Source organism: Paramisgurnus dabryanus, chromosome 20 (assembly GCF_030506205.2).
Source record: "Paramisgurnus dabryanus chromosome 20, PD_genome_1.1, whole genome shotgun sequence".
Classification (NCBI taxonomy): Eukaryota; Metazoa; Chordata; class Actinopteri; order Cypriniformes; family Cobitidae; genus Paramisgurnus; species Paramisgurnus dabryanus.
The window spans coordinates 24,878,986-24,891,519 of NC_133356.1; the positions used below are offsets into that span (position 1 = coordinate 24,878,986).

At 34.0% G+C, this 12,534-nt stretch overlaps 1 protein-coding gene and 1 long non-coding RNA gene across 3 annotated transcripts; both read left to right on the top strand.

The window, feature by feature from the left end:
* Positions 1–981: 981 nt before the first annotated feature.
* On the top strand, positions 982–7,864 carry LOC135787341 (uncharacterized). Its single transcript, XM_073812914.1, has 8 exons — positions 982–1,012; positions 2,076–2,195; positions 4,531–4,650; positions 5,166–5,243; positions 5,473–5,632; positions 6,028–6,206; positions 6,320–6,497; positions 7,264–7,864. Exons 1-8 carry the CDS (start codon positions 982–984, stop codon positions 7,382–7,384), a joined length of 987 nt encoding a protein of 328 aa, XP_073669015.1. The 3' UTR covers positions 7,385–7,864.
* A 329-nt stretch (positions 7,865–8,193) lies between these two features.
* On the top strand, positions 8,194–10,086 carry LOC135787633 (uncharacterized). 2 transcript variants are annotated; one of them, XR_012335547.1, is made up of 5 exons: positions 8,194–8,524; positions 8,598–8,689; positions 8,812–8,897; positions 9,117–9,244; positions 9,684–10,078. It is a non-coding gene; the product is annotated as an uncharacterized lncRNA (long non-coding RNA). The 2 variants fall into 2 exon arrangements; XR_010547135.2 differs by having other exon boundaries at positions 8,812–9,244; positions 9,684–10,086.
* Positions 10,087–12,534: the final 2,448 nt, after the last annotated feature.

Below are 12,534 nucleotides of genomic sequence, written 5' to 3' on the forward strand. Positions count from 1 at the left end.
TACTGATTTAAACTGAACGTAGTCACGTATTGAGCGGGTTAGACTTTGGGTCAGAAACGGAGATGGCAGGCCAGAGCTTGACATTTTTGTGATGGAAATATGCAATTTCTGAATGCAGTACTTCTAAGTCATTAAAAACACGTGCAAGGCCTAAAAGAGGTCAAGCCTCAGCCAAGTAAGAAAAAGTAATGCAAAAGTAACTTAAAATTAACGTAAGTATTACTTTGAAAATGTATTATTATTACATGAAAAGTAGTTTTTTTGGGGGAGTAACTTATATTTTAATGCATTACTTTTAAAAGTAACCTTCCCCAATGCTATTTTCATTATGCATCAGAGAGTATTATCATTCAGACAGTTTTACCACACCAGAACATTACATTCTGATAAAAAGGTCTTATTTATTTGCATAACAGCATTTACTTTATCAAACTATTACTTGTTTGCATTCACAAACATTTATTATTAACTAGTTTTGACTGTCCTGTTTGGTTTTGTACTGTATTGCAGTAGTTCTCAAACTGGGGGCCGTGGCCGGGAGATGGTACCAGGGGAGATGCTCCCAGTTCTATGACATTTTATAAAATACATTCATTTATCATGAATTCTGTGTAATGAAACCTCAGAAAAAAGGATTAAAAGGATACATTTTAGAATGTTTTACGTCATACATTTTCTTTTGGGGGGCCGCGAAGGGATGCACCGCACACTGAAATGTTTTTAGAAACACTGCTGTATTGAACCCTTTTAATTTTGTATTACGGATGCTGGAAAAACAACTGTATACACAGCAGACAAAAGTGTAGAAATACAATTTTTGCTTGAATCACCAAGCATCATTCTTTTAAACAGACTGGTTTTTCAAATATAATAGTCAAAGTCAAATAAGAGCCATAGCAGACCCTTAATATAGTAAAATTTTATTAATATTCAAAACAGCAGGCCGGAAATAAATATGATTAGACTTCTTTGTTGTACAATATGATATCGCACATACGGTGTTCAGCAGATGGTAAGATACCCCATCCTGTTTTAAAAGTTACGTTTTTACATTTTTATCAGGTTAGCTACATCTTTTAACCAACATATTTTTTCAGATATTTATTGTATCAATGTTATGCCATTTTAAATTCTTTTTGACATTTTACTTATTTAAATCCATTTTAATTCATGTATGCTCTTATATCAACTTGTTACTTGTTTTATTGTTTGTTCGTTTTTGGTTACACTTTATTTTGATAGTCCACTTTAGACATTTTACTAACTATAAATAACTTTGCAACTACATGCCAACTACCTTTCAATAATTTGCAACTATACGTCAACTAACTGTCATTAGATTATTAGTAGACTGTAAGGGTTGGGGTTAGGGAAGAGGTTTGGGTTAGTGGAATAAGTTGACATGCACCTGAAAAGATACTTATAGTCAGTTGAATGTCTGTTGAGATATCATCACAATAAAGTGTTAGTAGATATTAAGCAGACAGTCTACTAATTCTCTAAAGATTGGTAGTTGATATGTAGTTGCAAAGTTACTTATAATTAGTAAAATGTCTAAAGTGGACTATCGAAATAAAGTGTTACCTTGTTTTTGCTATAACTGTGTAAAGCACTTTAAAGAAATTGCCTTCGTTTTATCTAATTCATTTTCTGCTTTGAAAGCATTTTAACAGCTTTAATGTGACCTACCTTGCATTTATATGCTTCACATATATTTTATTTTCAGACACTACAATAATTTAATCTTGAAATGTCACATTTTATATTGTGTCACACAGCATAGTCAACTGGTCTGTTTCTGTGATGTGTGAAAGTTCCTGTTTGTTGGTTTTAAACTAGGATGGCATATTTCACTTTCGTATAACCTACATAACGTATCCATGAAGCTTCAAGTAGATTTGTCACAGGACATCAAATCTGCAGTCTAAGAAGAAAGCACCAAACAAGGATAAGCTAGATTCATATTGGATGCTGATGTGTTTTTTTTTCAGAAATCCCAATAAATGTACTTGGTTTGAGCAACAATTATCACAAAATATTGTAGTTCAACTGTAAAGGTTTTCTATTTGTCTCAGTGGAGAAAGAAGTTGAGAAGATGCACAGGTTAAATAGGTTTAGGCGAAAAAAACAGCGCAAGGATAAAGACTGTCAGACACCTTTACTGAACACCATAATGCACACAGAAACCACAGATGGTAAGACATTATCTTGTCATTTTTCTATAAAAAGCATTCAGTGAACTCTTGAAGTCTGTGTCAGTACATGCAATTTAACTTATCACTTTCATGTTTTTTTTTTTTTAAGAAAATATATCTGGAGCCCACTGTATGTGTTTATAATCCGATTATGTTAATTATAATGTGGGTGTTTGTATAACCAGGTTGCAATGTGGAATATTGTCATCATAGTTTGCATAGCAAATTTCATCTTCATACACAGAAACCTATCTGCTTACAGGAGAACAACTACCTAACACGGAAAGAACCGAGCAGTCTGATGTTTATCCTGATGTGATCTCTACAGAGTTTGTAGCGAGTGGAGACAGAGTGCTTGATATTATTAGAGAAACTTTGAGGATACATTCAAATCCTCAGGACATTCACACTGCGTCTGTAATGATAAAAACATGGGGTAAAATTAATGGTGTTAACGTTGACAAGAAAGAAAGCAGCTATCCTCAAGACTGGTTGTGTGAATTTCAACAGTTAATAGATGAGTATATAGAACAACACTTTCCCATCCTGCCTGTAGAAAGCCAACCCAGTCTCATGAAAAAACGTACCCTGACTACGTTGGTCCAATTTGCAAAACGTAGAGGGATTACAATAATGGCCCTAGAATTGTATGACTGTTACATTTTTTTTTCGCCTATTCTTTTAATGGCCCTTGAATTGTATGACTGTTACGTTTTTCTTTCGTCCAAGTCACGTGACTGTCAAGCTACAGGTGTCGTGAGAACAAAAAACATGGCGGACATTTCTCTCATTTTTAGTGGAAAAATCTATATTGTGAGTTAGTTTCTGCATAAAAATAAGTTTTGATTACATTTCTAGCGAGAAATATATATTTTATTTTCATAATATGCACTCAGTGAATTTACATAATCACTCGCTTGCTCGATGTTACGCAGATTTTTCAGATCTCGCCAGAATAATGTAAAACTGATACGTTTAGGTTGCTATGGTCGCTGCCAGGGCTCGTCACATGACGTCTTCTACAGACTATAATAAATAAGAATAAATAGGAAGAGGCAACAATAAATGATCTATGCCAGCGCAAGTCAATATTTATCTGGCCAGTCAACTGGTTTTAAATTTAAAAAATCCCTCGCAGTCTGAACTGCAACAGCACGGTCTGCGGTGAGTTAAACAACGTTCAACTGCAGGATCAATAGCATTCAGCGGTGAGTTTAACAACCCTCAAATGCGGTTAAAACAACATTCAGAGGGAAGCTTTATTTAAACCGCGTTCAACTGCAGATAAAACAACATTCAGAGGTGACTTTAACAACGCTCCACGGCGCGTGGGAGTAGCATTTTAAGCGTTTTCTGATCATGTAGGTAAGTGCTTTGATTAACTTTAGACGTGATGCATGCTGGGTGGCAAATATTTTTTATCGAAGGCTCGTTGATGGTAATAAATATACATATAAATATACATTTTACTATAATACGATTGTGTTCGATTAATTAATGGGTTGTTTAATTATTAATTTGTTTATTTTAAATCCTGTAATTTAACAACTCTGACGTCATCGAATGCGACGATGCCAAGGTCCATTGCGATTTCCACTCGGTAAGTTGATGGAGATAATTCTTACATTTACACAGCAAAGAAATGTTTAATCGTGACAATAAGTTGTGTTTGGAACATTCTAATGTAACGTTATAAGGTAGCAATCTTAGGATGGTAAATTATATAAGTCATTAAACAAATAACTTTGTTGCACCACATATGCATAGGCTAATAGCAAAAGTAGCTAATTAAACTATTTTTTGTCGCAAATAAGTTGATAATGCAAGATACAGGGAAATGCAAGATTTTCAGTAGCGATATGTTACCTATATTACACTAACTCGCAACAATTAAGCCTCTTTTAGCCAACATGATCAGATGAAGAACAGTGTTGCCAGATTGGTTTGTTTTCCAGCCCAGTAATTACTTAAAATCCACACAAAATTATACAATGAACTCCCAGAATGATCTATAATAAACAATACAACTTAACTCATAACAGCACCATTATTGTGGCTCATCATGTTTTAATATGAAGTAATTAAAGCCAATTTCAGCCAACACGGTCAGTATAAATTATAAACATTTAACTGTACAAAATCAATATCACATAGATTTGAGCTTAAATTTGTTTGTGTGTGCATACATATATGTGTGTGTTTATATATAGGTGTGTTATTTATTTCTTTTCTGTTTAGGTCCTTCAACTCTTTATACCCCCATCACACACACACACACACACACACACACACACACACACACACACACACACACACTTTCTTGGTAATCTGTAAGAAGAGGAGGCAGCAGCACCAGAGAAGACACCTGAGCCGAGGGTGCATTGGAGACAAAGAGACACTGATGTAAATATTGTCTATGCAAGGCCAAGGTCATGCAGGAATCAACCAAAGAAAGGTCAGTATTGTTTATATTTTAAAATATATTTTTAGGATCTACATTGTTTAGGACTTACAGGTGTATAAAATTAATGGATACTACTTCTAAGGCTAATGTCAATGGCCAATCAGTTTGTTTCTTTATAATCTGTTTTATTAAAGCATTCTTATTTGCTGTCATCATCTGCATGACATAGATAACCATCCAGTAACTGGACTGTTAACATTAGGGTTTGGCAAATTAAAGTGTCGTAGTTTTTCTCTTTAGCTATAATGTTTTTTGTGTAAGGTTGCTGTTAATGCATAAACAATACCTGCAGAATTATAAAGCTTAAAGTTCAATGCCAAGCGATATGTTTCCTTTACCAGGATTCCCCTTTCAAAACAGGAAAAATGGGACCTTTAAACAGAGAGCTTGCACCACCTTTTCAAACTGGTAACCAGACTGTGCCACTAGCCTTGGGACAAGTTGGAATTTTGTATATATGTATATTATATATAAATGTTGCTTTGTGTTGTTTTTATCCTCTAAAGCTGATCACATTCAGAACACTGATCCTCCCAATGCTCCTGACACTCATTGTGAGGTGGCCTTTGCTCCAGAGACTGTTGGTGTGTACATCAATGTGTTTAAATTACAGTATATAACAGTAGGTTATAATGTAAATACATCGTTTATTTTCTTAAATTTGATAGAATACCGGACCTTTTACACTCAAAGCCATTCCATGAAGTACAATAAATGCTGTAAATGTATATTCATAAAGGGAAATATAAAAGTATTGTTTTTGTATACTCCATACTATTTTTTACAGAGTGCATTCACTGAACGATTTCTCAGGTGACGAGGCACCACCTCCTGGAACCCCAAGAGATCTTCTTCTGGCTTCCTCAAACTGGAGAACACGTCAAAGTCTCTTCAGAGAGGTGGAGGGCAGAGAGAGCCCATCTGGTGAACACGGCTGTGGCACAAGAAAATGTGGTAGCACACATCTGCCTAAGTAAGTAGTTAAGCTACAGTAATAAGCTTTACTATTTCAATTATACCTTTTTGTCTCTTATTTCTGTTTGATGATGGATACTCCTTGTCAGCCACCATTATTCAATTACAATCTTATATTATTCAGTCAAATCAAACAATCTTAATTGTCCTGCACTGTATGATGTTTTTCAGTGCGGCTTGTACCCGTGGAAATGTCTGACAAAATCTGTGGTTGTTCACCAGAGTGAAGAACTTTGTTTTGTTCTGTTATAGTAGAATCTTAAAAATCTTTACATACTTGATTTCCAATAATTTAGCATTGATACAACATTTAAGTATGAAAAGTAGAAAGAAATGTATAAATTGTACAAAGAAATCAAACACTAATGAATCTAATTAAGGTTTATATTACAGGGAATGTGCAGTGGGAGACTTAAACAGAAGTGGGTACTGGCCTGCAACCCTTCAATTCACCACAATTTATGCCATAGATATCTTGTTTTCATTTCAAGAAATGAAGATGGCGGCACCAGGACTGTCCTGTCAAGCATTTTTTAAGAATGCTGGATCAGCGAACTGTCTGCTTTGGTCGTGTGAGTATTTATCCTACAGTATTGATAATATATTTGAATTGTGGGTTGAAAGCTGCTTGGTGCTAATGTATTTGTTGCACATTATTAGCTGTTGATTTCCTTATTTTTAATAGACTGGCAAGATCTCAGCAGACAGTTTTCAGAAAAGTTTTTTGAGTGGGAGGCTGTGCGATTCAAGGTGGACAATATATGCAAGGAAGAGCCTTTCATCTGCCCTGCATGCACCCCAGAGATGCTTGCAGTTTCAGTAGATGGAAACCGCAAGCATTATCATTTCAAGAATACTGCTAGGTACTCCAAACTTTGTTTCACAGTGTTTGTATTAAAAAGAAAATGGTAACACTTTTAGTGCTGCCTCACGATTAGTCGTGACTAATCATTTGCAGAATAAAAGTTTGTTTACATGATATTATGTGGGTGTACTGTGTATAATAATAATAATAAACAAACACGTATATAATTTAGAAACATTTGCATGTGTATATGTTTATATTTATGTTTATATTTATATATAATTTATATTATTTATATATATATATATATATATATATATATATATATATATATATATATATATAATTCTTATATTTTTTCTTAAAATTATACATGTATGTGTGTGTATTTATATATACATAATTATTATACACAGTACACACACTTTTATTCTGCAAAGCAGCACTAAACGCTTTACAATAATGTATTAGTAAACGCATTAACTAACTTGAACAAACAATTAACAATATCGTTTTCCAACATGTTTTAATTCTTGTTAATGTTATTTTATGTCATTACAGTAATTAATGTTAGCTCATGGTGTATGACTTAAAATTTACAACATTTGATTTTATAAATGTATTTGTAAATGCAGAAATTAACATGAACTAAAATTAATTAATGCTGTAGAAATATTGTTTATTGTTAGTTCATGTTAGCTAATGCATTAACTAATTGTTAACAAATACAACCTTACTGTAAAGTATTATCTAGAAACTTAAATCTTGTGCATCAAGTAAACCTACACAATAAGTTATCATAAATTGTTTTGCCCCACTTTTAGATCTGAGGAACCGGCCATCTTTGAAGGTGTCTTTATAGCCAAGGATAAAGATGTTACCAGATTTGTGGACTACATTCACAACACAACCACAACGAAAAGCTTGCCAGAAAACAGGATGTAATCTGTAAATATTGGCCTTCAATAGTTGTGAAAAGCTGTCCAGAGCTCCAGCACCTTCTTAAAGGAACACGCCGACTTCTTGGGACTTTAGAGAGTTAGATAACCCCCAGAGTTAGATAAGTCCATACATACCTTTTTCATCTCTGTGCATGCCATAACTCTGTCTGACACACCCACTGCTAGCCTAGCTTAGCACAAAGACTGGAAGTAAATAGCTCCAGCTAGCATACTGCTCCCAATAAGTGACAAAATAACGCCACCAATTTCTTATTTATATGTTGTGATTTGTATCGTCACCTCGTGTACAAATAACAAGGGCATATGAGACATAATCATCTTTTAATCGTATATATACTGTGAACTATATTCTCAGAAGGCAAAGCACTGCTACTTGGGCAGAGTGATGAGCTAACTCTCTGCTCCTCACCATTCTCAGGTGCTGCGAGCAAATTATTCCGCCCAAGTAGCAGTGCATATATATATATATATATATATATATATATATATATATATATATATATATATATATATATATATATATATATATATATATATATATATATATATATATATATATATACATATACATATACATATACATATACATATACATATACATATACATATACATATAAACACACACACACACACACACACACACACACACACACACACACACACACACACACACATACACATATACATAAACTATACAAATTGAGAGCACTATGCTAGCTGGAGCCATTTACTTCCAGTCTTTGTGCTAAGCTAGGCTAGCGGTGGGTGCGTCAGACAAAGTTACGCCACGCACAGAGATGAAAAAGGTTTATATGGATTTTTCTAACTCTGGGGATACAGTGAATAAGCTAAAGTCACAAAAAGTTGTCGTGTTCCTTTAACATGAACCCATTCCTTTCAGTTTTTCATGCCAAAGCCCATAATTTTAAATGTGAGGTATGGAAAAGTTGCTATGTGATAGAAAATAAAGTGAACATCTATGTATATTTTTTTTCTTTAACTAGGTGAAATGGAGTGGGGCAAATGCAGGATGTTGCTGTATTAACACTAGGAGAGGAGGTGGGACAGTGCAGTACCTTCCTCTCTAGGATTGCAGTGACTACAAAACAATTGTGAAAAGCAGGTAAGACAACTGCACTAGTTATATAATAATATAAAAAAAATGTTGATATCTGACACATTTTCTGTGTTCGCAGGACGCGCAGACAATCTGCCTCTCATGGCCATGCGCTGGAATCAGCAAAAGTTTAACAATTTAGCCATCTTAATTACTCGTCGATATCAGAAGGTAATGAAATCAGTAGAATTTGTTTTAGATGTTTTGAAATGTGTCTGAGCAATGTTTGAAGCAGTGCATTAAACAACATTTGTTTTTTGTTTCTTGCTATCTGTGATTGTTTGTCATTGTAGACCAAAAAGCTCTGGAAAGCCAGTTAGAAAACCTAGAGTCCATGAAAGCCCAATTGGCAGTGACAGAAAGCTAATTGGAAGGCTAGGTCAGTGATATAAAGGAATGGGCAGATTGTGATGAAATAATAATTTGTTATATTATGAATGCATTTGACAAATTTTATGAAAAAGGACACAATTTCCAAAATGCTTCAAATATTAGTCTGTATCCCCATACAAGTTCAGAGATTATTTGAAGGTTGACTTTTAATACATATGACTTAAGACTTTTTTCATTATTGCATTCCATACTCTGTACATCTAAGTCAGTTTGGAGACTTCAGGAGGAGCAGAAGATGCTTGTTGCAGAGATGGACCATCATTGGAAATCTCTAAGCTTGTGCTGATGCCATCAGAGAGCTGTCCTGCTTGTTTTCTAATGAGACAATGAAAAGTATGTATTTGTAATATATGGCATAATGGCAATGGTTATTTTTATTTTGTTTTTAGTAAGAGTATAACCTATTAACTTAAATCTGCTAAAGTGCACATTCACATAACTACATATAGGACATATCCTCTCTAATCATTGAAGTAACAAGTAGTAATGAAAACACATTTTATTAAACCATAAGTGGCTGTAGGTCACAAGTCATTGCACTTTTTTCTTCCTGAAATATATAACTACTTTCTAATAACCATAGGGACCAGCCGTGTGGTCCGTCGGATTGTCACCACATCCTATAGACTTTTTGTGCAGCCACCAATCAAAATTTGCCAGACTATGACTCTTCTGACCAGCAAACATTTTGTTGACTTATAGGGGCTGCTCTAATAAATATACTGTCTGTTTATTAAGTTTCTAATTAAAGTTATTGTGTTCCTCTTTTAAGATTCACCGTGTGGCCTAAGTGAAGAGGGTCTAAAAGGTCTGCTGAGCACCATTCTCAGAGAGCAACATAAAATCAGAAAAATTTGCAAGCAAGAGACTGTTACCTACAAGTTTTGTCTGGAGCAGAGAACATCAACTTCTTGTATAGTGCTTCAGCTGATGAGTACGACAGTGACTTTGACATTTCTGATGATGGTCTGTAATCCACAAGACTGTCACCTTCCATCATTCTGGACAAAGACTTCTAACTGTCAATATAAAGCATTTAATAAAATCTACTTTTCATAACCTTATGTAGCCTCTTTATTCACATAATACACATACTGTATACATGTACAATATGCTTCTACAACTACTCAGTGGTGGAAATAAAGTGAATAATTAAAGTAGGGGTGAGCGGGGCACAAATAAACATGGGGTTGATTGTAAGACGGTTACATATTTTTTATACAGGGCCAAGCAATCTGTGCTTTTGGTCTTTTTTCTGACTGTCAGAAGATGAATTTGTGTAATGTGTTTTGGTTAAGATATTGAACAGAGGGTGTTTTAGAGGCATGGAAGTAAATTTCTTTGTCTAATGTTTTTTTCTATTTTTGAGTTGGGTGTGTAAGTCACCAAATCCAACCTTGCATTATTTTGATCACTGTCTTGTTACCTTAAACATAACAGGTTTTTGAAACATGTCAGCATATAGCTGATAGCTGGGATTGAAATCATTTTTACACAGCGGGGTTAGTTGTAACACAGTCGGGTAGACAATGATAGTAAAATGAAAACACTGTAAATACTAAAATGATAACTGTTAATACAATATCAAATAAATCACCATTATGATTTTTTTGTCTTAATTGTGCGGCCCTATAAGAATCTATATGCATTGATGCATAATGCAAGGATGTTAGATGAAGGATGGATAGACCAGTGGTTCTCAAACTTTTTCAGTGTGCGGCCCCCTTTGTGTACAGTGCATTCTTTTGCGGCCCCCCGGAATTTTTTTATGACAAAAACAGTTCTAAAATGTAATATTTTAATTAAACAAAACATATTAAATAATACCTAGTAGTGCTGTTGGTTAGTTGGCTTATTATTTTTTAGGTTTAATTACACAGAATTAATGATAAATGAATGTATTTTATAAAATGTCATAAAACTGGGCCCCCCCTGGCACCATCTCCCGGCCCCCAGTTTGAGAACCACTGGGATAGACATTCACACATTCATCTATTATAGGCAGATATATGAACATCCACCTTTATTATATAGACTGAATTGAACTGAATTATTTGTCTTTTAACCAAATTTTCAAACCCTCTTTTTGTTACAATGAACCCCACCTATGAGGTAAGTTGTAATGTTTGCACTCCAGTAACTTTCGGTGTAATTGTACAATAACGGTGGGTCACACAAACAAACTATAAGTGTTCATTTGTAGCAGAGAGGTGTGTTGATTGTGTAAAAAAAAGTATTACTCTATCTTAAATATCTTTTGAATGATAGAGCCAAAGTCAAAGTGCACAACTCCAACAAACATCCACTGTATTGTAGTAGAGATTTGAGGTATTTCTTCTCATCCGACCTTCTATTTTTATTCCATTGCCATTTAGATAGAAAAAAATGAACTAATATTGTTATAGGCAAATCGTCTCAGAATAAACTATTTGATTGGCAACTAATATTTACACAACCTCAGCTAATCACCTCAACTACACCAACAAATAATCTTGGATGAGTAATAATAATCAAAGAATGATTGACAGGGAGAAATGGGATGTTTGAACATCAGCTGGTGGCTGAGAATAAAATATTCTTTAGTTGAACTGTAGTGTGCTGTATAAAAATTTAATCCTGAAAATCATTATGATACAGAGTCATTATTTTCAAAAATATAATTTTTTTGTGTAATTTATTAAAAGTATCTTAGTCACATTATGTTATGACATTTGTGACAATAATGCTCTATTATTGTCTTTTATATTGGGATTGTTTGCATTGCATGATTTTTATGACTCGCCTGACTTATCTGTTGAATTTGTTACTGTATTTCTGTATTCTGATTTTCTCATAATATCAACAAAACCTAACACAATGAATTTGGAAAAGGTGGGAAATAAGAATATTGTTCAGATAAAAATGTCACTCAGCACAGATTGTTATCCATGATGAAGAGGGTACATCTGTGTAGGGGCCCAGTAACAGCCCATGGAAATGCAAAAATAATGCACATTTCAAATGGCTTTAAACCAAAGTCTGATTAGTTTATTAAAGAGAAAATTGTTAGGACAACTATTTATGATATGATATGTTTACTAAATAATGTTGGACAGAGATTTGTGACTTGCATGGAAAGCTGTTAAAAAACATTATAAAAAGTAATCACAATAAAATACAACATTTCATTCTAACTCTTAAATATGTTATAGAGGTTTGTACAATGAACATATTTACATGCCATTTTGTTCATTAAAGATTGTATTTATTTAATTCCATTACTAAACGTTTTTAAACTACATTGCCCATAAGCCATTGTCATTCTATCGATGGGACGGGAAAACATGGCGTTGTAAATTGTAGTTCATTGAAGAGTGTAGTTATACCATAGGGTTAGCATCTCGATAATCGGGTAAATTCTTTTAACATAGCAATACCTTACAAGAACTGACCGTATTACTAACGTCATAACAACAGCAAAACATAGTTTGCAAAACGGATCACTTATTATTTTTGAATTAAAGTTAGTCCAACCAAAGCTTAACGCCAAGGAAACGTCACACGTCTATAAATGGTAATCACGTGCACGTTCTTCCTGAATGTAAATTATCAGCAACGCTGTAAATCGCTGTAGGTACGATTAT

What these genes read in the sequence shown, in the direction of transcription:
- LOC135787341 (XM_073812914.1), top strand. Translation starts at nt 982, where the DNA reads ATGATATCGCACATACGGTGTTCAGCAGATG. An exon ending in GCACACAGAAACCACAGATG is followed by an intron (nt 2,196 to 4,530) that starts GTAAGACATTAT and finishes GTAATCTGTAAG; the next exon opens with AAGAGGAGGCAGCAGCACCA. An exon ending in CTTTGCTCCAGAGACTGTTG is followed by an intron (nt 5,244 to 5,472) that starts GTGTGTACATCA and finishes ACGATTTCTCAG; the next exon opens with GTGACGAGGCACCACCTCCT.